The 25,087-nt window shown below is 28.6% G+C and overlaps 1 protein-coding gene across 2 annotated transcripts; it reads left to right on the top strand.

Moving 5' to 3' along the window:
* The first annotated feature begins 3,692 nt into the window (after positions 1-3,692).
* LOC113372667 (G protein-activated inward rectifier potassium channel 3-like) lies at positions 3,693-23,593 on the top strand. 2 transcript variants are annotated; one of them, XM_026613019.1, is made up of 4 exons: positions 3,693-4,004; positions 10,671-11,045; positions 11,269-12,329; positions 23,214-23,593. In XM_026613019.1, exons 2-4 carry the CDS (start codon positions 10,909-10,911, stop codon positions 23,420-23,422), a joined length of 1,407 nt encoding a protein of 468 aa, XP_026468804.1. In that variant the 5' UTR covers positions 3,693-4,004; positions 10,671-10,908; the 3' UTR covers positions 23,423-23,593. The 2 variants fall into 2 exon arrangements, with proteins under 2 accessions (XP_026468804.1, XP_026468805.1); XM_026613020.1 differs by lacking the exon at positions 23,214-23,593 and adding an exon at positions 18,706-19,083.
* The last annotated feature ends 1,494 nt before the right edge of the window (positions 23,594-25,087 follow it).

The following is a 25,087-nucleotide window of genomic DNA, read 5'->3' as shown; positions in this document are numbered from 1 at the left end:
GTACTAATCTATTATTCTATAAAACTAGTGTGATTTCAATTTTTAAATAAATGAAATGTAAAAGATTTAAATATTTCGGCATGAAATTCGGAATGAGTCGGCAGCGCGGGACGGAAGAGCCACGCCGATTATTTATGCGTCCTGGTGTTATTGAGGAATCTGAAGATGATGCAGAAGTATCGTCGAATACTCCTTCCTTACTGCCACTTACTGTAGTTCCTGTACCAAGTTTATCCAGAGTATCTACCCATGGTAGTCACCTTAGCCGACAAGGTAGTCGCAGGTACGTAAAATAATTAGATTTTATCGTTAAATAAATTAATAGAAATCTGCATGGAAGAAACGAAAACTTGTCCAGGGCACAAAAGTCTAACTTGACTTTTAGAAATTATAGGGTAGAGCGTGGCTTAACCCCTTAACTTAAAATGACGAGCAGGCCCCGCGTACGATTGCAACGATTATCGGCCCAGAAGCAAATATCACGCATTACGGACATAACCCGGTACGACAACCGCAAGTATCACAAAATATTTATTTATACAATACTATAAAACTTATTATTTTAATTTTTGTGAAAATCTGTACTCGATGCGGGAAAATAGTCACAAACGCTGCGCCAGCTTGTACAACTTTGGCCCAACATTTTCGAATCTAAATTGTAAGTTAAGGGGTTAAAAGTCCGTTGGTAAAAAAGTTCCACTACTAATATCTCAACAACAAATAAAGTCATGAATTTTTAACAACAATATTTGAAAGTAAAGGGAAAAAGATGTATAACCAGCCTTTATCTTGATTCTTAGGATATTGATAAATACGTTAGAAAAATGATTTTACAAGAGATGAGTAAAATAAATATTCATTCCAACCCTGTTGGTGCAATACCAGATCATAGTTAATACAGTGAAGTTTCTGTAAAAATTGTACTCAAGAAATTTATATTTTTGCATTAGTTGAATAATGTAGCTATTATTTCAAAAATTTCTTTAAAATAAAAATAAAACATTGGGCCTGCTTGACCCCTGTTGAGAACTAAGTGATAAATTTTTATAAAACAGTAAACAAACATATTCCTGTAATGATGAATTACTTGGGACTGAACATAGTCATATACTTACTTGTTTGTTTGATATGTGTTACTTGTTGTGATATAATTGGTTTGATTTTTACAATATAATTGCTCAAAGTCAAATTGGACCTTTGTGTCTTGCCCTATTCTATTGCTCTATTTTTTAACTCTTACTGCTATCACCCAAACATAAAATATGATAGAGTTGGAATAACTATTAATTTAATTTTTCTCTTGCAAAATTGCCTCTTTTAACTTATTTTACTACTTTATTTACTGTTTTATATTTACATCTTGCCATTGTGAAGGTTCAGGTGATCCTTTTATACTCACTACATGTAAGCTTTTATAGAGATTATATAAAAGAACCTATTAAATTTAACTTAAAAACGAATGTGAACTTAAAAATTATAATCAGGTATTACAAACTAAATAACAGAGCTCAAAACTCAGAAAAAAACAAACAAAAAGAAATAATTTTATTATATTACAAAAGAAATATATAGCAGTTTATCTCCTGATAGCATTGTAGGTGATTGCTAATAGTTACACACATTTTACCTTCTACTTTAAAATAGTATCGCTTTATTTGCTTTTGAGATAATGGTAGTAGATTATTCATAATAGATTATTAATGATTTTTTAATTATTGTGATGAAATCACAAATCACAGATTAATTTGGAAAAATATATCATTTAACTCAAATTGATATGATTTAAAAAATGATAATGGATATAATCTAATTTATATCAATCATGTAAAACTCTATATAAATATATCTTTATCTAATTGCGATATTATATTTCTGATCTCAGCTTTGATAATATTTTGAATACAGTTCACAATATATATATAAAAGCCTTATTTCCGCTGCCTATTACCTTCCAAATAATATAATTATTGCGCCAAATCCTACTAATTAAAAGTTATTCATTTGAATTTATAAAAAAATGTTTTCTTTTTTTAGACCTGTAATTTCCTGTATAATATTATATGATATTTTAAAATAATTAATTACTTCCTCGTATGACGATACTTGCATTGCCTTAACATATATAATAGTAAAATTGGGCAAGTTACAATCATTCATTTATAATGAATTCACACATACGATTTAACTGTTGTTAATACTGAAAAAGTTGTTAATAATTTAACAATTCTTGATTAAATTTTTGAAATATACCTAATATTTTATTATTACAATGCAGCTACGGAGATTACATTTTTACATTACACACTTAGATTTTTCTCAAAGATAAAGACAATAGCAATAAAATTTCTAGTCTTTGATGGCAATAAAAATGCATTACATAATTTGTTGTTTTATTATATTATAAAGTAATAAAATATAACATGAAATAGTGGCATAAATAATGCTAATGCCAAAGACTTAACCGATTTAAAAAATTACCCTTTTACCCCCCAGGGACGGTTGTGACATGCAGAAAATAGGTATAAACACCAAAATAACTTTTATTGTCAGAAACGACTTCAGAAGTATGTAACATAAAACTTATGAATAGAATATAACAATACATAATTTCAAAAAAAAGTTAATAAAAAATCTTTGTAAAATTTTATTTGAATTTTTCTTTTCCTTTCACTTTCGCATTTTGTCTTTTCAAATTTTAAAATATTTTTTTTAAGTTTACATCAGAAGTCTTGATCATTGTATGGAAACTTGTTCACACAAACATACTAAATCTTTCTCCACTTAGATCCTATTCCAAAATCAGTATAGTTTAGCTGTTATTTATTTTATTTATTTATTTATTTATTTACTTTAAAAATACAATTATTTTACATAGTGAATAACAATTATATACAAAATTTCAATATATAGTAATTAACATAAAATGCTTAACATAAAATTACATATAATGCAGAATGTAACAATAATATTTATAAATAGAATAAGTAAAAATAATGAGATATTTGAAAAGAAAATTAAAAAGGTTAACTTGTGCAGATGGAGATTATTTGATTAGGTGAAGTGTTGTGAATATCTATTTCATTATTAATTAAGTTAAAGTTAGAGACATAAGTAGAATAGGCGAATTTAAGAGAGAATTAGATTTAGGAGTAGGATAATTGAAAAATAATTGTGAACGCGTAGATAGCCTTGGATAGTTGATTAGGAATAAGAGGACAGTCTATAGAATTATTGCAAAGTTTTAATAAGAACATGATTGTACAGGTAAATCGACGTGAGGCAAGGGAAGGAATACCAAATTCTTTTAGTAAAGTGTTGTGGTCAAAGCCACGTTCAGAGTAAATTTTATATGTTTTATAATAAAGATATTTCAGAATGACGGCAATCACTACCGTACCCTGGCACAACCGTACCCAGTCTTTACTATATGTGTAAACACACACATACACACACACACACACACATATATATATATATATATATATATATTCTATCATGGCATCTTTTTCACCTGAGTGGCCTAAAAATACTATGCAATAGCTCTATGGCATTGAGCAACATTTCTGATACGTGAATGTGTAAGATTGTATGTATGTCTTTTGAATACGTAACGAATCTTACAAATATTTGATTTGATAATAATGTTATCATCAACCGGCTGACAATAATGTCATTCAGTCAGTCAGAGACTACGAGCATAATGATCCGCGTCGCGATTTTTTACAGAAAACTCCTCGTTAAAATAAATAAATTCAATTATTTCAAAACTCTGAGAACTGGCGTAAATTAGATGTGTCCATAAATTAGTGTTATTAGACGGATGAAATAATAAAGAGATCTGTAACAACAACTTAAAGCTAGATTTTTAAACCGCGATCATGTGCTAAGTGATAGTGAAAATAACCGCCTATAACAATTAGTGCAGATTGGATACCGCAGCAAACTCTTGCAAACTGAATTACAGTTATTGGAGCAAATTTGCAAGTAGATTGGATATAAAAAATGTATTGTATAATAACAAACTATATGCGATACTGAATAAAATAATATAATTTTTAATATATACTCCTTAATCCGATTAAATTTTATCACTCCCATGCATGAGGAATGAACATGAATGTTAACTTTAATGATTATTTCTACCTTATAAAATGGAAATCGATACATCAATCACAATAATGAAGAGCAGGTGTTTTTCTGAGACAGTTGTGAGCTAATACACGTGGCTACAACGTAAAAAAAAATGTTATATAATTTTAATTAAATTTCACATGGATTGGAAAATAATTTATAATAAATAAATATATCTGTAAAGATTTTTACAGTTGCGTTACAGGTGTCTGGTGTCTTATGACACCAAGGTTGATTGAACCCGAGCCTGATGTATATACCATAAACATACACATACACATACACACAAAAATTTAATATATATATATATATATATATATATAAATTATCGTGTCATGATGTTTGTCATAATACTCTTCTGAAACGGTTTGACCGATTTTTATTAAATTTTATGATCACAATCAGTAGCACTCCTAAGTGTTTTTTTTAAATTTTTTTAAAATTTTTTTCTTTATTTTAATTTTCTATACTTCGTAAATAAAAAACACATATTCATATGTACAAGCCTAATTTTTTACACTACTCCCACAAACTTCTATTTCGTAACAGATATTTTAACTAGCTGTAAGTGGAATTCTGTCTTAAGGCAATTAAGGCATCGTGCCTTGAGGCAAATTGCTGGAACTTCCCGTACCAAATTTTTTTTTTTAAAAACGATTAAGATTTTTGAAAAAATTTTACTTCGAAAATATAAGACTTTTGAGAAACTATATATTGGACAAAAATTACTTTTTTTTAAAAAAAAAAAAAAAATTTAAATTTTTTTTTTTTTATTTTTTTTTTTGAAAAAAAAAGTTTTATTTTATTTTGACATATTTTGGAAGATCTAAACTTTTTTTCAAAGTAATCGTACTGCTTTAACTGCATAAAGACGAAATATCAAAGCGCGTAAGCGCCGCGTCGTCGTCTAACGCGTAAACATTGGTACGGAACCCATAGGAATGTAAAAAAAAATTATACTTATTGTTAAAATCTCTATAAAATATCTGATAATTTGATGTGCATATGTCTAATGATCATTTTTGACCGCCAAATGGCATTTTTTTTTACTTTTTGCATCAGATCTCCGAAACCGTTAGACCTGCCTTTATGAAAATTTGATCAATTCTTTATCTTGTCAATACAAGTAAAATGTTTTTTGAATTATTCAAATCGGACGCTCCGTTCTCTTAAAAACTGAGTTTCCGTTTTCGGCACTTTTTGCCCCGTATCTTTGGAACGGCTAGACCTGCCTTCGCCAAAAACTAATCAGCACGTCTCCTTATTAATACGAATCGAATGTTTTTTGAATTATTCAAATCGGTTGATCCGTGTTCCCGAAATCGTCGACGAAAATTTGTATCCGCACATACATACACACACGCACATACATACATACATACATACATACATACATACATACATACATACATACACACACACACACACACACACACACACACATACATCCATTTTTTCTAAGGTATGCCAAAATGTTCAGAAACCTCTGAAACGTAAAGATATATAAAAAATTTCATTTTCGATTTTTTTGCGATTACTATAACTTGCCCTACGGGAAGTTAATAATAAATTATAATATTAATTGACATAATTTTTAGTCATGAATAATTTTATATCCCAAATATAAATATTTACCGATTTTATTATTTTATACTAATTATTTTTTATACTTACAATTTTCTAAAAATAATTTTTATGGTTGAATTCATTATTTAAGATGCAGAATTCATTATTTAAAGTGTAGTAAAAAAGTTGTAATCATCATATACATGAATTAGTTTGCAATGGTTACAAAAATTGAGAAGTCTATAGATTTTGCTGATAGATGATTCTATTATGACAACAATTTAATAAATGTTATTCTAAGATCTTACAGGTTTATATATTTGTTAAGATTTTTTTGTTTGCAATAGGGCTTTTGGCATTAAGATAAAGTTGGTGTAATTTATATTTCCGACTCAGTAGTTGTAAATAGTATTTGTTTTTATATTACAAGCGATTTTATTTTAAATTTCTAAATAAACATGCGTCGACTGTAACAAAATCGTAAAATGCGTGAAAGTGATAAAAGTAACTTTATACCATACGCCTACGTAATTGTATAAAAATATTGGTATATATATATATATATATATATATATATATATATCTGATAAATTATGATTTAGCGGATAAAAATTGAATTTTTATATCAATATAGAGTTTTTCACAATATCACACAAGAAACTTAAATAATATTAATGCACTATGATACTTGATAATTCAAAATAAAAAGGTATGAAAGATTTGATTTAAATATATTACAAATAAAATAGTAGCATTGTTTATAAAACTGTAAACTCCTGTCACAAAATTTTTATTACAATTAAATTTTGTTCTATTACTAATAAAATTTGTACAAGAAAAAATCCTATCCATTTCCAATTTGTTCGTTCTCTATTCAGTATTAGAGAAGCACTGAACTTGTAACACAAAATATTTCAGTTTGGAAGACAATCACGTGTTGTTTTGTAAATTGTTTATTTATGATGGTTAAAAATAAAACAAAATTTGCCAACGATAATTTACATATATATTAATGCAAAACGTGATCTCTACATAAGTAAAATAAATACTAAATTTGCTAAAAGCAATGCGTAACTAAGAGCAGAATATATACTGATCGATGGTAAAAATAAGCAATTATTGTAAAAGATAATAATTGTTTTCCTTGTTTATAGGGCCGGACATAAAATTTAACATGAATCGATTTTTTAGAACGACTACCAAGATTTATGATTATTTATATCATTCATTACTTATCACTACATTTATATTTAAACTTTAAATTTGAAAAATGTAATAAAATTTATTATTAATATTTTTTAACTCCCCGAAGGGAAAGTCTTGTCAAAAACTGCTATACCGATTTTAAAAATTTAAACATCATTAGAGGTATCTAGATAAGGCCAGTTCTGTGCAACGATCAGCCAACCTGTTTCTTTTTAACTATCAGAAAACTGTAAAAATTTTCATCCACATCTTAGACCATATTCTTGAACCGATTCTAACAATGCAAAAACTGTTTGAAAGATATTGGTTGGAAATCTCGTTGATTAGTTTTTGATAAAAATCGGCCGGACCGATAGACTCCGTAATTAATGTTGATTTTTTTTGACGATTTTGATGAAACTTTATATAATGATAGATTTCATAATCTGTGATAATATATTCAAATTTCATAGATCTACAATAAGTGGTTGATTTATAAAAATTCACTAAAGTTTGTGATGGCGCCCCGACTTATGCGATTCTAATCAGAATCTATGCCTTTAGTGCATATGTGGGGTTCGTGTTTTATAGATGTGCTCTACGATTTTGATAAAATTTTGTACGATGATAGATATCAAAGTCTGAAATAAAATACTCAAATTTTATAGATTTACAATAAGTGGTTGATTTATAAAAAATTAATAAGTTTGGAATGACGTTATAATATTATAAGTATGTTTGAAAGACGTTAATTGGAAATCGCATTGATTAATTTTTAGTGAAAGAGAAAATTTTATTTTTAAAATAAACCTAAATAGCCAAATTTCAATTACTATAGATTAGGTTGATTATGTGTTATTATTAAGAAGCACAACTAATGTAACCGCCTAAAAAAAGGTGATTTTTGGGAATTTATATTAAAAAAACTACTTTAACAATCAATTTAAAATTTTAGGAATATATTTATACATGTTTTCAGAATACATAGTAAAATTTTTGAAGAAAAAAAATTAATATTTTTTAAGTTATCGTCGATCTCCGTCGTCAAAAAAAGGCGCCTTCACTGCTGCAGTGATTCCGGCCTTCTAAGTGGATGAAATTTAAAAAAAAATCTCGTTAAATTAGATAATATTATCTATAAAATGAACTACGATAAGAAAAATAAAAAATTGACAGAATGACGGCGTTTTTTAAAAAAAAGTCGAATTTTACCCAAAATTTTGGTCGTTTTTGGACTGCCAAAATTCGATTTTTGATCCGATCAAAAAATCGATAGTTCATTTTACGGAGAACTATATATAGAACGTGCAAAAAAAAAATTGATAGTGATCGGATCATTTGTTTTTGAGTAATCGCTGGCTGTTTCGAAAATGCTGTTTCGAGAAAAACTTTATTTAAATGATCGTTATACGATTTAGAATTTATATGTTATTTTATAAAAGTATAACCTATCGAAATATGGAAAAATTGAAAATTCGAGTTTTTGAAAATTTCACACTAGTTGTGCCCCTTAAGTCAAAGTGCTACTTACAAATATGTAATTTCTGCTTTCGCAGCTGATATTGTAGTTTCAATACAAATACAATCCTCTCTGTTTCTATTCCAGGCTAATATTAGGGATGTTTGAGCTATTCATTATAATAACGACGTAAACAGCAGTTGTACGCCAATCATCGTGCTTAATTTGCAATTAACATATATTTAGTGACGACTGAAAACGCCACCGCGTTTCGGAGGATTTTAACACATTTCCTCTAATGATAAACGCCACTCGATTTCAATTGCAATTGGCGGTTGCGGTATTGTCTAAATTAAATGGGTTATTTTTGGACCAATATAGTAATATAAATATAAAAAAAAATATTATTATTTTGGGGTATTGTTTGTAAATAAAACGTGATGCACATCATGGCTAGTTTCGTGCAGCCTACACATAGTTTACTGATTTTTACAAAAATATTTAAAGTACATGTAGAGAAGAGAGAAGTAAAGGTCCACCACTGATATCTAAAAAACAAGTAAGTTGAAAAATACCTACAATATTTGAAAGTAGAGGGAAAATATGTATAGCCATCATCTTGATTCTTACGATGTCGCTATCAGAAGATATACAGCACTTTTTGGAAATCCTTAACAAAATATTTGTTCGTCGTTAGTTTTTTTGCTTGTGAGCACTATTGTTCAGTTTACGAGACTTTAATATAATTCTTAAGTATATGTTATTTAATTGTTTTTTGAGAATTTTTGTTAATTTTAAGTTGGATTCAACAGATTTTTTATATAACCTCTATAAAAGCTTACACTTGGGTGGAGTAAAATGAACCACCTGAACAAAGGTGTGAATAATAAAAAATAGTATATAAAAACGTAACTTAAGTTAAAACAAACTATAGTTTAAGAGATAAATTAAACCAATAGTATTCCGAATCTGCTGATGATATTTCTGACAAAACGCCAGATCCAGGTTATACACAGTGTTATCTTTGCCAAAAAGTACCCAAAAAATTTGAATTTTGGTTGGTTCAAAAAAGTAGCCATCATTTCGTAAAATCTCTTTCAAATTAAAAATATGGCATTTCATCTGTTTGCCCCTGGTATCACAATTAACCCCGACTTGAGGATAAAAAAGACCACGTGACAAATTTTTGAAAAACAGCAAAAAAACACATTTCTACACTTGAATTGAATTGGATTGTTGAATTAACTGGGAGTTTTACTGAACATAGTCAGATAGTTGCTTGTTTGTGTTATTTTTTCAAAAGTTATATTGGACTTTAATGCCCCTTCCTATTCTAAATATATGTATAAATCAATTCTAAAATAAGTTTTATTGCTACTAAAGTAGTAATTATTTATCACTTCACTTCACGATTATTTGATTGCGTAATACTTGGAATTATGATTAAAATGCATTTAATCTTTAATTACAATATTTTACATTCATCATTGACATTTAAATCTGCCATATAATGTATGAAAAGACAATGGGAATTTATTATTTATTTATATGATGAATCATTAATTAAATAATATTTAGAATGGAAATTCATATAATTAATTTAAAATATATATATTTTAAATAATTGTATAAAATAACGAGATTGATGGATTTTTTCAAAATTGGATGAAAAATTAGTGAAAAGTAACTTGAATTGAATTCAAACTTTGTTACCCACTAATTTATAGTTGCACATTTTGATTAAATTTGTTCTAACAGAAAGTGAGGATCGTGTATTTTATAGCTTATTTTTAAAAATATTCTTCGTTTTTTACATTGATTACATTGAATTTTGTCTATGCTTTATATTAGTAAAAATATTTTTTTAATATTTATGCATATGAATTTCAATTAAAAATTAATCATTGTATTTAAATATATAAATCTGGAATTTTAACTGAAAATATTTTTTCCGAAACAAATAGATCTATGCTAAAAATAGTGATTTCTATCAATCCTAATTGTTTTTGCAGACTAATTAGTTACACATTGCCATTAGCTCTAACGAGTTAATTCCCACTTCAAACGAACACTTTGCGCTAATTAAACCACGAAAAAAACTGTTTGCAAATTTCTACAATATACAGTTTTTGTATTAAAAATAATTGTTCAAATAATACCTTGGTTTTAATTTTAACCCGCCCGTTCCGTACATCTTGTTTGTTATTTCCACACAATTTGCGATGTACACAAGCAATAGATTTAATTATGGCTTGAAAATTACACAAACAATTATATTAAGATATACATATACGTAATAATACTTAAAAAAATTCGCATTCATTCGAAGATTTGCGGAAACCGATCAGTCGGCAGATGATCTCCGTCGAGCAGACTGGAACGAAACGAATATAATTTCATTACAATGAAACATAAACGATACTTATAAACTGATATACATATAAAATTGTGCCATATTATAATCGTGATAAAACTCTTAATCCATTGTTAGTGATTGGAAATCACGAGTGATCGAATTATTGATATTTTTTAAATTGAAATCTCAATTTGTGATATAACGTGTAAATATGGAATCTCCTGGAACTAAAGAAGATCAGACATTATTGTCACCGAATTGGACACAAGTTCCTCAAATAGCAAATGGAAACACTAGTTTACCTGGTTCCTTTTACCCTAGAACACCTTCAGGATCTCTAGGCAAGAGGTACAAACGAATATTGAATCATGTAAAACCAACATATTCGATCGTGACACAAAATTATTTAATGACAAAAGTTTTTATAAAACAAAATCATTTTTATCAAGTTTGAAGTTTTTATACGATTTTTTTAGATATTTATATTGAATCCATGTTTTGGTGAGATTTTTACTCAAGCAATTTAGTTTTAGTCGTCTTGTTTATCAATGATGTGTACTTTATATTTCAGGAGCCGAGGACCATACAGAATAGGAAATAACCGCAAAATTCGACGAAGAGCTGTACTGAAAAACGGCGATTGCAACGTTTTACAATCAAGATTATCTAGACGTCGTTTACGATTCTTGCAAGATATTTTCACCACTTTAGTAGATACCCAATGGAGATGGACACTTCTTGCGTTTGCCCTGAGTTTCATACTCTCTTGGTTGGCATTCGCTGTGATCTGGTGGCTGATATCCTTCACTCATGGCGATTTAGAAGAAGCACATTTACCGCAACACCAGGACGAAAATAATTGGGTACCGTGTATTTTCAATATACAAAGTTTCACATCTTGCTTCTTGTTCAGCGTGGAAACTCAACACACAATTGGTTATGGTGTCCGAACAACGACAGAGGAATGCCCAGAAGCCATTTTCATGATGTGTTTGCAATCAATCGTCGGCGTTATGATTCAAGCTTTCATGGTTGGTATAGTTTTTGCTAAAATGACCAGACCCAAACACCGTACTCAAACCTTGCTCTTCTCCAAATGCGCTGTAATTTGCCAACGCGACGGTGAATTATGTCTGATGTTCAGAGTTGGTGACATGAGGAAAAGTCACATCATTGGAGCAAGTGTACGCGCACAATTGATCAGATCTAAGACAACAAAAGAAGGAGAAGTTCTATCCCAATTCCAAACGGAATTGGAAGTCGGTGCAGATGACTGTGAATCAGACTTGTTCTTCATTTGGCCGATGACCATCGTCCATCGTATCAATAGCGACTCTCCCATGTACGGCTTATCTGCCGCTGACTTGTTGCAGGAAAGAATTGAAATCGTGGTTATTTTGGAAGGTACTATTGAATCTACAGGACAGACCACACAAGCTCGATCAAGTTACATCAATACGGAAATATTGTGGGGCCACAGGTTCGACCCAGTCGTCAACTACAATAAAGAAAGACAATGCTACGAAGTCGATTATTCGAGATTTAACGAAACTACCCAAGTCGATACTCCTTTGTGCTCGGGTAAGGAATTAGCAGAATTCTACAAAGTCCAGGACGAATACAGGGCAAATGGTGAGTGCCCACAGTGGCCTATTTCGCAACCCACTACTTTTTCGGTTATAAGTTCTTAAAATATTTCCCGTTGCATGACTTGTGTCGATCTTGTATGTAAATTGCTTATTTTTAGGTTGTACATAAAACAAACACCCCGATTATAAAATATCAAAATATGTACCATATCATTAGGTTAAGTATGTAAATAGCGCTCGAAAATTATTTATTAATAAAACATTCTTAAAATAATTGATTGCAATTATGAATTCATTAACGATATTTGTTATGTACAGCTTTGTGTTATTGTTAAATACATATTTAAGTAAATTTGTTTTAAAATGTCAGCTGTAAAAATATGGCCATTGTGAATAAAAATGTTGCTTTCTGTGTGGATCACTTGTCAGGCAGATTTTCGAGTATTTAGGAAAACAGAACATTGCAATTATAATTGATGTATACTAGATTAAAGGAAGTTTCTGCATGTCTTTTATTATAGAAAAATTTTATTATAAAAAGAGTAAAATAGTTTTAATTTAGTTAATTAATTGAATTTTATCACGCTTAGAAGTGATTATTTTGTGTCAAAGAAAATTTTAGTTTTTCAAAAAATACATGAAGATATTTTGATAATTAGTTTGTGTAAACATTTAAGGGGGTATTCTAGTGTAGAAATTCAAAAAAATCGATTTTTTTTATTTCACATTTTCAAAGTTTCACTATCTAAGAATATGGATACGAGAAGGTTTTTGAACATTTGAATTATTTTCGGATATATAGGGATTTTACTGACTCGGTCTTCATACTGGTTTGGCTTCACGTAAAACTTGAATTGCGTTTTTCTCAGAACAAACTTTTTCACTACTGTTGACACGATTTCTCGAGCTTTAATCGAGCGATACACTTGAAAATTTCAGAGAACCTTGTTCATAGACCTATCTATAAACGAACTAGGATTATCCGCAACTTCCAATTTTTACTATTTTTAAGAAATTCGAGAAACTCAAAAAAAACAGTAAAAAAAAACTTTTTTTTTCAAACAGTCGCCAATTTGTAAAAAAAATTCTTTATACTCATCGCTAGTTTGGGCGATCGCGACATCATTGTGGATAAATATTTTTTTTATTTTTTTTATTTTGGATGGCTAGGAGGGCTGAAATCATGTCAAGACTAAGGTGCAAGTTTTTTGAGACCACCCACTTTATCAGCTGCCAGTTTTTACAATTTTCAACTTTTTTATTTTTTAATTTTTGTTTTGTATTCTAATAATATTAATAAACAAGTGGTAAAAAATGGATAGTAAAAACATTTATTGCTTTCTTTCACGACACTTTAAAAATGACCTAAAATTCATCGCTCTACACTAGAATACCCCCTTAATGCTGAGTATCACTCTTGCCAAGAATTTGACTCCAGAGCTTTCTATAACTAATGAAACGTTAAATAGATTGTTAAACTGATAAATGAAACAATATAAACCATATTTTTTGAGCACAGCATGCAGAAACCTAAGTTTATGATTTTCTCTGCCAATATTTAAAAAAACAAAACAATGGCACACAGAAAACGGATTCAGAGCAAATGAATTCTCTGAATGCCATCATCTGTCTCGTGATAGTAGAAGAGCCAGTGAACTATTTGACTAACCTGTTTTCACAAAGCCAGAAATTTTTTTAATGATAATTTATTATCGGCCCATTAAGAAAATACCATTCTGGCAGTCATTCCGCGGTTGCGTCATCATCCCTTCAATTTGTGAAAATGTAAAAAAAAATTTTTTTATAACTTGCTCGCACATGGCTCAAATTTTGAGAGTGTCTTCTTTTAACTGTTCAGAAAGCATATGTAAAAAGCCAGCCCATTCTGACGGTTGCAAGGGTCTGCCAGAAGAGTACATAATAGTCATGACGCGCAAGGGTGTGGGCGCATTGCCACACATAATTGACTAATACCCTTGTATTTGAATAATTTATACGCCATTTTAAAGGTCATTTTGAAAACATCCGTTATACCAAACTTCAACTTTGTATCTCACCTTATGGCCGAGATATCATTGAAAATATGCCAAAGTAGCCCCTTTTTCAAACTCAATTTTTGGCGTAACCATAAAAGATATCGAAAAAAAAATTACGTGATTCTATTCATATTGGCTTAAACCACATAATGTATAGTAATATATGCTAAATAATCCTTTATTATTAGCTAAAAAAGATAAAATAATTTTTCAATTAATGTTTTCGGATAGTGCGTTTTGTTCAATTACTTTATTATTAGCGTTATTTAAAAGCTTATTGTTTTCTCTTTTAGTACTGCAAATATGGTTTAAATCAAATTTGTGGAACACTTTGAAAAATTGAAGAAACCAAAACCAGTACACCCGCGCGTAACGCATCGCACATCCGACCGAACGAATTCTATGCGGGCTACTATTAGCGTTACGCGCGGGTGTACTGGTTCTGGTTTCTTCAATTTTTTTTGATATCTTTCATGGTTACGCCAAAAATTGAGTTTGAAAAAGGGGCCACTTTGGCATATTTTCAATGATATCTCGGCCATAAGGTGAGAAACAAAGTTGAAGTTTGGTATAACGGATGTTTTCAAAATGACCTTTAAAATGGCGTATAAATTATTCAAATACAAGGGTATTAGTCAATTATGTATGGCAATGCGCCCACACCCTTGCGCGTCATGACTATTATGTACTCTTCTGGCAGACCCTTGCAACCGTCAGAATGGGCTGGCTTTTTACATATGCTTTCTGAACAGTTAAAAGAAGACACCCTCAAAATTTGAGCCTTGTGCGAGCAAGTTATTAAAATTTTTTTTTTACATTTTCACAAATTGAAGGGATGATGACGCAACCGCGGAATGACTGCCAGAATGGTATTTTCTTAATGGGCCCATAATAAAATATCATTAAAAAAATTTCTGGCTTTGTGAAAACAGGTTAGTCAAATAGTTCACTGGCTCTTAGACTATGAGCGTCAAGTGTTTGTATTTATCTAGTTCAGTTAATATAATACTAGTAGTGCCTTGACTTTAGCGTTTAGCATTTTGTCTGGAGCAAACTGTGCATAATAAGAAATTACGTGGAATGTTCAAAAGCACGAACAATAACGAGGAATGAGCAGTGCGTGGGAGAACAAACTCACGATATCTTTATTATGCAAATTTGAGAGCATTCAGTTTACGTATCTCGTTAGGATTTAATTTTACGAAAATGTCTACGCAGCTATTTGCATAGACGACACAAATAGTACACCAGATATATTTAGAAAAGACGTCAAATGTAGTAATATTACGGGTAAATAATATTTAATTGTAATAAGTACAGTGATGAGATAGCAAGTTTACTTAGAGTTAGATACATTTTGCATTGATTGGAAAATGATAAGTCTATTTTAGCTATTTGAATCTCTAGTCCCGATTTTTACACTATTGATCTTTACAAGATTAGTGCTGGAAGATTTGTATATAAAACTATACTTTGCAAAAGACAAGTATGCTTTGTTTGTCAGTTCTTAATAGAGTATTCTAGCATCGAGGTTTTAAATAAGAAGAAATAGATTTTTTGTTATTTTTATAGTTCAACAAACCAATAATATGTGTTCTCTTATGATTTTTCAAAATTCAAATTATTTTTGGTGATATAGCTGATGAACGAAAAGCTATAAATGCGTTTTTCTCTTTGATACTATTTTTTTTCGATACGATGCCTTCGAATTTTCAACTTCTACAGCACCCATTTACTTGAAATTTTAATAGAGTCTTCATCATCTAAGATCATGCTCAAAATTTCAGTTTTTACCGTTTTTAAAAAATTCGAAAATATCAAAAAAAGTTGTAAAAAAATATTTTTTTCTGTCGTTTTTTTGTGATTTTTTTGTCAATACTTCATTATTCTACATCAATTACAGCGACATTATTCTAGATCAATAATCTTTTTTTTTAATTGCTTAATTGGAGGGCTAAAATCATGGGTATGGACATGTCTCATTTTTGTACCCCCAACTTTACCATCTGCTAGCACTTTTACATTTTGACTTTTTTTAAAATATTATTTTTATATTTCAAAAAGATAAATTAGTAACATGTAAAAAAAATGTATAGTAAAAATATGGTTTCTTTATTTTTACGGCCTGTTAAAAATCATATAAAATTTATGCTTCTAGGCTAGAATACCTTCTTAAGTTCCTCGATTTCTAGTAAAATTCTATAAAAATTTGACCAGTTTCTACGGATTTTTTTTTAATAAAAATAGTGAATAGTTACAGATAGTAATTGTTTCTTTATTTTTACGGCTTTTTAAAAATCACTTAAAATTTATACCTCTAGGCTAGAACACCCCCTTAAGTTTCTAGATTTTCCAGTAAAATTCTATGAAAATTTGTCCAGTTACAGCGGATTTATTAAACTTGCGAAATAAGCGATACAACTAATAATTTGCATAAATTAATAAAATTATAAGATATAAATTTGCGCTAAGTTAAGGACTATAAAAATATACACTATTATGTGATAATGCATTAATCCAATTTTTCTGTGAGATGAATAACAAGATATGTATTTATTTATTTAGGCTATCAAAGTAGTTCTAAATCGATTGATAAAAATACTTGAAACCTGTATTATTAGTGATTCATTTTTATTTACCTTGAGAATGTTATCGTATTTATTTACTTTACCGATCCTTCATATTGACATAATATTTTGTTGAAGTTTATTTATATAACCTTGTTATTGCAATTTCAAACTTTACATGGTTGCATCTTGAAATTGCATCAATACGTAAATAATATTAATAATAATTAAATTAAAATTATAAAAAATAAATATGGTAACAATCGTCACCCCCTAAAATATTATTGACCAGGAATATTGTTGCATTTGATATAAATTTTGAAAAATCCCTAGAAACTGTTGTAATATTAATCTTGGTTCATGGCAAATGTTGTAGATAGTAATAAATTGGTGAAGCAGATTTTTAAATTTATAAGAGATTTGTTTCATATTTATATCAGGTTGCATTCTATAGAAAACGTGAATACGAATTTCATAAATTTATAATCAACTCTTAAGTTGCAGAGTTAGCCATAAATATTTCGTGGTTTGTGGTGCAAATGCATCGTTACAACATATCATTACCGCAGATTTACGATTGTGTGGTTTTGCTATATCATATGCATAAGTTTCATTTCATAAATTCATACCAAAAATCAAAATCTTCATTCAAACGACATTTGTCAAGATATTTATGTCATCTGATCATTATGTGTATCATCAAATGGTAAAAATCCATAACACTTCAAAAAATTGCAATGTTAACGCTTTCGGGACGGCACCGATTTCAAAACAATCTATTTGCCGGCTGTAAACTTGATTTCATTGTTTAGGTTATGCAATTTGTTTGATAAAAGTTTGTGGTCATTGAAGGACATACATTTATAATATTAATTTATTTTTGATCATTTTATAAAGAATGGTGACGTTCAAAACAATTTCCAAAATGCATAGCTGGTTGATTTTGAGATGTTTTACAATAAAATGTTGTTCGCCGCCTTTTCCTGGTGCTTTTCTGTCAGAACAGACAATACAATCCCTTTTTCTTTTAGAATTTAGAATATGCCACTGAGTAGTCAGTATATTTGGTCATTTTTTTGCTGCCATAATGGTTTATTTTTTCTATTATATTGTCTAATAATTCATTTATAAAATATAAAGTAAAATAATCTATTAGATGTCTTATATTGCTTGGTATTTGTAGTCGGGGTGTTTGTTGATGTATGTCAAACTCGATTATTGGAGGAGAATCGACACATTCGCTAATGTCTTTCCACTCTCCATTTAATTTGTCGAACTTCTTCTTATTTTTGTTGGTTGGATAATATCATCACCACATTCATCACTATCTTCGGTGCGAATACTAATTTCGTAAAATTTGTCTGTGTGAATATCTATTTGAAACTCATCTTCACTACTGCTTAATTCACAAAATTTACCAGTATTTAAAAGCCATTTAAAAGCGCTCGGTCGTTTTAAATATTAAAAAAAGACCATATAGCAAAGAAAAAGGCTAAAAATGCTACTAAAATAACTTAAAATTATTTTCAAAATGCAATATTGTTTTTCTGCTATATGTGATTCATTCGACTTTTCGATGCAAACTGAGTCATTGTTTATAAAATAGCCTGTGCCTAACAGAGTATGTTTGTCCACTGAGGTGGACAGCCGTCCCCAAAGTGTTAATCATCCATGTTGAATTACCATTGCATGGTTTGAAACCAGAAGGAATGACATAAGTATTATTGAAAAATGTCCAAATAATAAATTATTTCTTGTGTAATAGTTTTAGCACTTACCCATCGCTTTTGTTTCAATGATAACCGCTGGCGCGCAGAGTCAAGTAACACTGAACCGCCCATCTTACCTACCACCGGATCACCGGATGAAAAACCTTTTCCAGAGATTGATAAGTCGACACCAGTCGAATTACAAGTCGATTCTTTATAACGAATTTGTCTGTGATCGGAATTGTAGCAAAATGTAAGATGAAATTTATAGATCTTGTATTTGGCACGGCACGATTTGCTAGAAAAGAAGCAGTGATAAAGATTAGCATGGTAATTGATAATGAAACTAACAAAATAGATAAAAGTTTATTGTACTTACCTTATATAATAATTATGCTTATTTTTTCGAGTCGATTCTTTATAACGAATTTGTCTGTGATCGGAATTGTAGCAAAATGTAAGACAAAAATTTTAGAACTTGTATTTGGCACGGCACGATTTTCTATAAAAGAAGCAGTGATAAAGATTAGCATGGTAATTGTAACGAAACTAACAAAAATAGATAAAAGTTTATACTTACCTTACATAATAAATCTGCTTATTTTTTTTTTTTCAAAATTTTGATTGTTTGAGAATTTCTACATATTGGCATTTGTATTAATAAAACAGTATAAATATAAAACAAACACGGTCACTTTGCCTTTACCTCAGTTTTCACACTCTATAGAGGCGCAACGTCTGTAGCACGTAAATACATCACTAAATTCAATTCTCAATAATATTTACATAAATAAATGATATACAAAAGATTATTCGAACTATAATGATAAAATATATTTTATACGCGCATTTTAATATAAAGATGTTCTCACTTAAAATATATAATAACACCATTTTATACGTTTAAAGTACGTGTACCCTAACGACCGAACCAGCTTTTCAGAAAAGAACTATGTGTATTATAGTTAGTTCAGTACTTTAAATTGTGTATTATAGTTAAATCAGTACTTTAAAACTAATGATGATTTTGAGCACAGTAGACTCTTTGTTGAGTGCGGAAAATACTAAAACTCTGAGAATAAATTTTGTTGCCCTCAAAAATCGTGAGTTAATGCTCTGAGTATTTTCGTCAATACACAATTTTTAATAAAAAAAGTTTAAATATATAACAAACACGGTCACTTTGCCATTATTACCTCAATTTTGATTGTTTTCACACGAATGTAGCACGTAAATTTATCACTAAATTCAATTTCTCAATAATATTTATATAAATAAATAATATACAAAAGGTAAATCGGATTACTTTGATAACACGTATTTTATGCGCATATTTTCACATAAAGATGCTCCCACATAAAATATATAATAAAACCATTTTATACGTTTAAAGTACGTGTACCATAACAACTGTAGCAGTTTTTTAAAAAAGAACTATGTGTATTATAGTTAGTAAATCAGTACTTTGAAACTAATGATGATTTTGAGCACAGTAGACCCTCTGTTGATTGCTGAAAATACTAAAACATTTTTGTTCTATAGGGTATGCCATCTAATATTTTTCATTTTCATTTTAATTTTTTTTTCAACGGTCAGCCGAGGCTTTTTTTCTTCATTTTTGAATTAAATTATTAACTGAATTAATTCCATTATTAACTGAAAGGATTGTACTTTCAAATAGAAAAAGAAATTTTAAAAAATATTCAGTAGTTTGTAAAAAAAAAATAAAGTTATTTGGCGGACCCTATAAGTTTTCCCCTCATGGTAGTACTTTAACTACGATGTTTCACATTTATTATTTTTGTCATTTTGCGATTGTATTATTAATATAAAAAATGGAGACAATATACCTTAACCAGTTAACTTTGGCACCCTCATATTTGTGCAGTTAGAATCAAGATATAAAAAATTCTAATGAAAACTAGTGATTTTTTTTTAACTTTTGCTGACTCCAACACATCAAACCATCTCAAAATGTTAATATGTTTTTGCTTTTTTACGGCAAATCTTCAAATTATCCTAAAATCTTGAAATTTGAGAATAAATTTTGTTTCTTTCAAAAATCGTGAGCCAATGCTCTGACTATTTTCATTAATACACAATTTTTTTGTATAACTTCTCCATGACGAATATACTCGTCACTTATATTTAGCATAGCACAATCAAATTTTGATTTTGAAAAAATATTTAAATTTATTCAAGCAATATTGAATTTGTTTTAAACAAAAATACATATTTTGTTGTGCAAAGTAATTACAAGAATTGGCAATGAAAAAAGTACTATCATAAAGAATGATTAAAAACTTTGACAAAGATTAATTAGACTTGTTATATAAACAGCTTTAACTAAATATATTTTTTGAGCATACTGCCAATAGTTATTAATTATAATTTACAAAAGATCACGTAAAACACTACTGTTTTATAGCCGCCAATATATTTAAAAAAAAACGTATTTTTTCAGATTAAAATTCTACTAGCTACAACTTATGTAACTATTTTTTCTTCACCCGACTTCAAATAAATCAGTATCAAAATTTTTAGAGTTTTATAATATTTCATATCAAGCTTAATTGAATTATATCATTTTAGTGAAAATTATGTAATGTGTTCTTAAACAATTCAAATGACGATTTATCGCTGCTTCTTTGAATTTATGCATGTACACAATATATATAACTGCTGATACAACAGGTACAATTTATATTCAATCTAAGTAATTTACTGCACTATTGTTGTAATGCAAAATACATTATCTAAACAAGGCAATCATGTGTTTAATCCAATTGTAGACACAAGAGGATTCGTCATCCAGTTTACGTAATAAACGAGAAATATAATATTCAATAATCGATATTTCTCTTATTGGTTTGATGTATATTTTTAATATTTTTTAATTTTGCTTTATGTGTACATATGTTTTTTTTAAAAAAATATGAGCTTAATACATACATTACAGATTGCTTTAATAATTTAAATATATATATATATATATATATATATATATCAATAAAAAATTATAATTGTTTAAGTATTTGTACTCAGCTTTGCTTTAGTTCATTGTGGTGATGGATTTGTGAAAAATAATGCTTTTAATTTGTCAGCAATAAATTATTTAATATTTTAAAGGTGAGTAGTATCTATAAGAACCACATTTTTTCCTTTTATTTATTTAAATTTTATTTTATTTTGTATCCTTTTATTTATTTATTATTATACAATTTCGAAATTAATTTAAAAGTATCATAAGATGGATAATTTAAAAAAAACAATTCTGCTAATAGTTTCGATCCAATGGCGTTGATTTCTGGGACACCCTACACATGCATATACAATTTTATAACAAAGTATCATTTTCATTTTTTTTTGTTTTTACGATCCGTTGGTATTGAGTTCTGGGATACCCTGCATATACATATACAATTTCAAAACTACATTAAAAGTATCATAAAATGGATATTTTTTTTTATAACTGTTTTTCCTGATTTTTACGATCCTTTGGCATTGAGTTCTGGGATACCCTACATATATATATACAATTTTAAAACTAAATTAATTAAACTTTTTTTCTTGATAGTTACGATCCGTTGGTGTTGAGTTCTGGGACACCCTAAAAAGTATCATAAGATTGATACTTCTTAAAAATTGTTTTCTAAATTTTATTTATGAGACGGTTAATTAAAAAAAAATTTTTTTTGTTATGTACGATACATTGGCGTTGAATTTCAAAACTAAATTAAAAGTATCATGAGATGGATATTTTTTAAAGTTTTTATTACTTTTTATCCGTTGGCGTTGAGTTCTGGGATACCCTGCATATACATATACTATATATATATATATATATATATATATATTCAAATATTTTTTTCTGAATTTTTTTTCTTATTATTTACGATCCGTTGACGTTGAGTTCAGGGTCACCATGGTTATACATATACAATTTTAAACTTTTTTTTTTTTTTTTTAATTTCAATAAGTATAACAACTGTTAAATTATTAACATCTAGTAATATTGATAAATAATAACATAAATTTAAATAAATAAAAGTGCAAAGGATAAAATTTACATGAAAATAATGTCCGTAATATGATTTGATATAAAATATAAGCAAATAATAATAAAAATAAAATTAATAAATAATATAAATAAAATTTCTGAATAATAAAATAATACTAGAAAAATAATAAAATATAACAAAATAATAATAGAAGTAATAATAATAATAATAATAATAATAATAATATTAGGTTGTCAAATATCTCCCTTCCGCTTTTTTGCTCTTGGTTTATAATACAAAGGGAGATATTTGACAACCTTATAATAATAATAATAATAATAACAGCAATAATAATAATAATAATAATAATAATAATAATAATAATGATAATAATAATAATGTTAACGTTTACAAATTTATGAGATCATTGGGAATTTTTTGTTTTAGTCTTGTTGGGCGCGCTTCTGAAAATACTTTGTGTGCCAAGTAATTTGGGTGTTCGTAATTTTAAAAATTAACTTTACATACATATTCTTATTTTACCAATATCCATTCACAAATTTCTTTCATATATCCAATGACCAACTTAACTTCTACTCTTCTATCTAATTTAGGCAAAAAATTATCACCGAACGCGGAGTTCGAAAGCCGCTGGAACGCCCTTCAATGCATGGTGTTCGACACGCACCCATTTTTAGAGCAGGCCAGAGACCGCGGTCGCAGGGCCTCGGTGAAGGGCTCTCTGTCGCAGCACCAATTGCCCTGCGTGCCGGTGCCCTTGCCAGACTTGGACACCGAATCCGTGAAATCGAATCCGAGATAGTTGAAGAAAATATTTATGAAGAAATTTGAAGACTTTATATGGTTGGACTTGAACAAATTTAGTGTTATCTAGTGTGTATTAAGTGTTATTTTGGTACGTGTGTTAGATGTATTTATACTCTTCGTAATTATAGGTAATAAAAATCCAAATCGTTTATAAATAATTGCCTATACAACACATAAGAATGTAGAAATTTAATACGTATTTTTGTCATGGAGTAAATATTATTAAATAATTACTATTAGGGGTTACACTACTGAAGCAGTAAAAAAACGTATGTTTTCTGCATTTTTTTTCGGACAGAAGGAAAAGTATTACATTCATGAAATTAGAGATAGTTATTTACTGTACTTTAAAGTAACAAAATAAAATATAATTGTGAAAAAAACTTAAAAATGGCGGTACTACAGCCATTTCGGCGAGCAGCGTCAAAATCCGCGACACGCAAAATAACTACAACAATTTGAATTTATTTCACTAGAATTTTTTACAGTATATTTAAAATTACATTTTTAAGTGCTCATCATAGGAGATCTTTAATATCCTAATTTGTTCATCAATTATTAACAAATTACAAGCCATTTTTTTCGTTGATATTCAACGATTTTGAATAAAGTGCTCGCCAAACAAACAAAAATCGATATTTTTCAAATCCGCTATGATGGGCACTTTAAAATTTTATTTTAAATGTGCTACTGAAAATTCGAAAGCAAAAAATTCAAATTGTTGTAGTTATTTTGACGGATGACGAAATGATTGTAGTACCGCCATTTTTAATTTTTTTTACAATTATATTTTATTTTGTTACTTTAAAGTAAAATCAATAACTATCTTTAATATCAACATTTTAATACTATTCCTGCCGTCCGAAAAAATGGCAAAAACATACGTTTTTTTTTTACTGCTACAGTGGTGTAACCCCTTAATAGTAAAACGCAATTAATTTATTCACGTTAGTTCTAGTTAGTAATACGCAAATAAAATCAGTAAGGGAATTAGGGGCTTATTAAAAAAATGTTACTTTTTTTATTTGATTGGAATGTAAATTGTTTTTCACGGTAAACAGAAGTGTGCAGGTGCATCATTTTTTTAAGAATATAAAATTGAAACATAAAATTTCGGATTTATATATCACAATTTGCTTGAAATTTATCAATTTTCGATAACGTGAAACAATTTTTGTGATTGGTAAATTGTTTAAGTAGCTGTATTGTAATATAAGCTCCTAGCAATTCTATATTATAATTACCAGTAAGTTTTAAAATAATGTTGTATTATATTATTTTGTTATATTGATATTGTATTAATTTACGAAACATAAAGTGATCTGATGTTCTAAAAGGTTAGTTACTTCATTCAATTTATTTAAAAAAAATCAACATTAACCACGTGATCGATTTTTTAATGATTTTTGAACCCCTTCTTCCCTTTGGTGATACGTGGTAATATTCAAATTACTCAATTAATAATCAATTGTAAAACTTTTGATTTTATTTTAAAATGTTTCGATTCTTTTAAAAAAATTAGGTAAAAATAAATGCACTTGATATCTTACTATACCCTTCCCTCCCCACGTAATATTTTGTGATTATTTGTCGAACCCCCCTTCGAATTCATTCACTAAATAAAAATTTTAACTCTCTAATGTTATAAAATAAATGTTAG

Source organism: Ctenocephalides felis, unplaced genomic scaffold, assembly GCF_003426905.1.
Source record: "Ctenocephalides felis isolate EL2017-DRISC unplaced genomic scaffold, ASM342690v1 CF-g0.4_SCAFFOLD_01604, whole genome shotgun sequence".
NCBI lineage: Eukaryota > Metazoa > Arthropoda > Insecta > Siphonaptera > Pulicidae > Ctenocephalides > Ctenocephalides felis.
The sequence above is the reverse complement of the archived record's forward strand: the minus strand, read 5'-3'. Positions and strand labels throughout refer to the sequence as shown.

Excerpts from the sequence above, each read along its gene's own strand:
- LOC113372667 (XM_026613019.1), top strand. The coding sequence starts at position 10,909 with ATGGAATCTCCTGGAACTAAAGAAGATCAGACATTATTGTCACCGAAT. Across the intron at positions 11,046-11,268 it reads TCAGGATCTCTAGGCAAGAG|GAGCCGAGGACCATACAGAA; the intron begins GTACAAACGAAT and ends TTTATATTTCAG. Across the intron at positions 12,330-23,213 it reads GGACGAATACAGGGCAAATG|GCAAAAAATTATCACCGAAC; the intron begins GTGAGTGCCCAC and ends TATCTAATTTAG.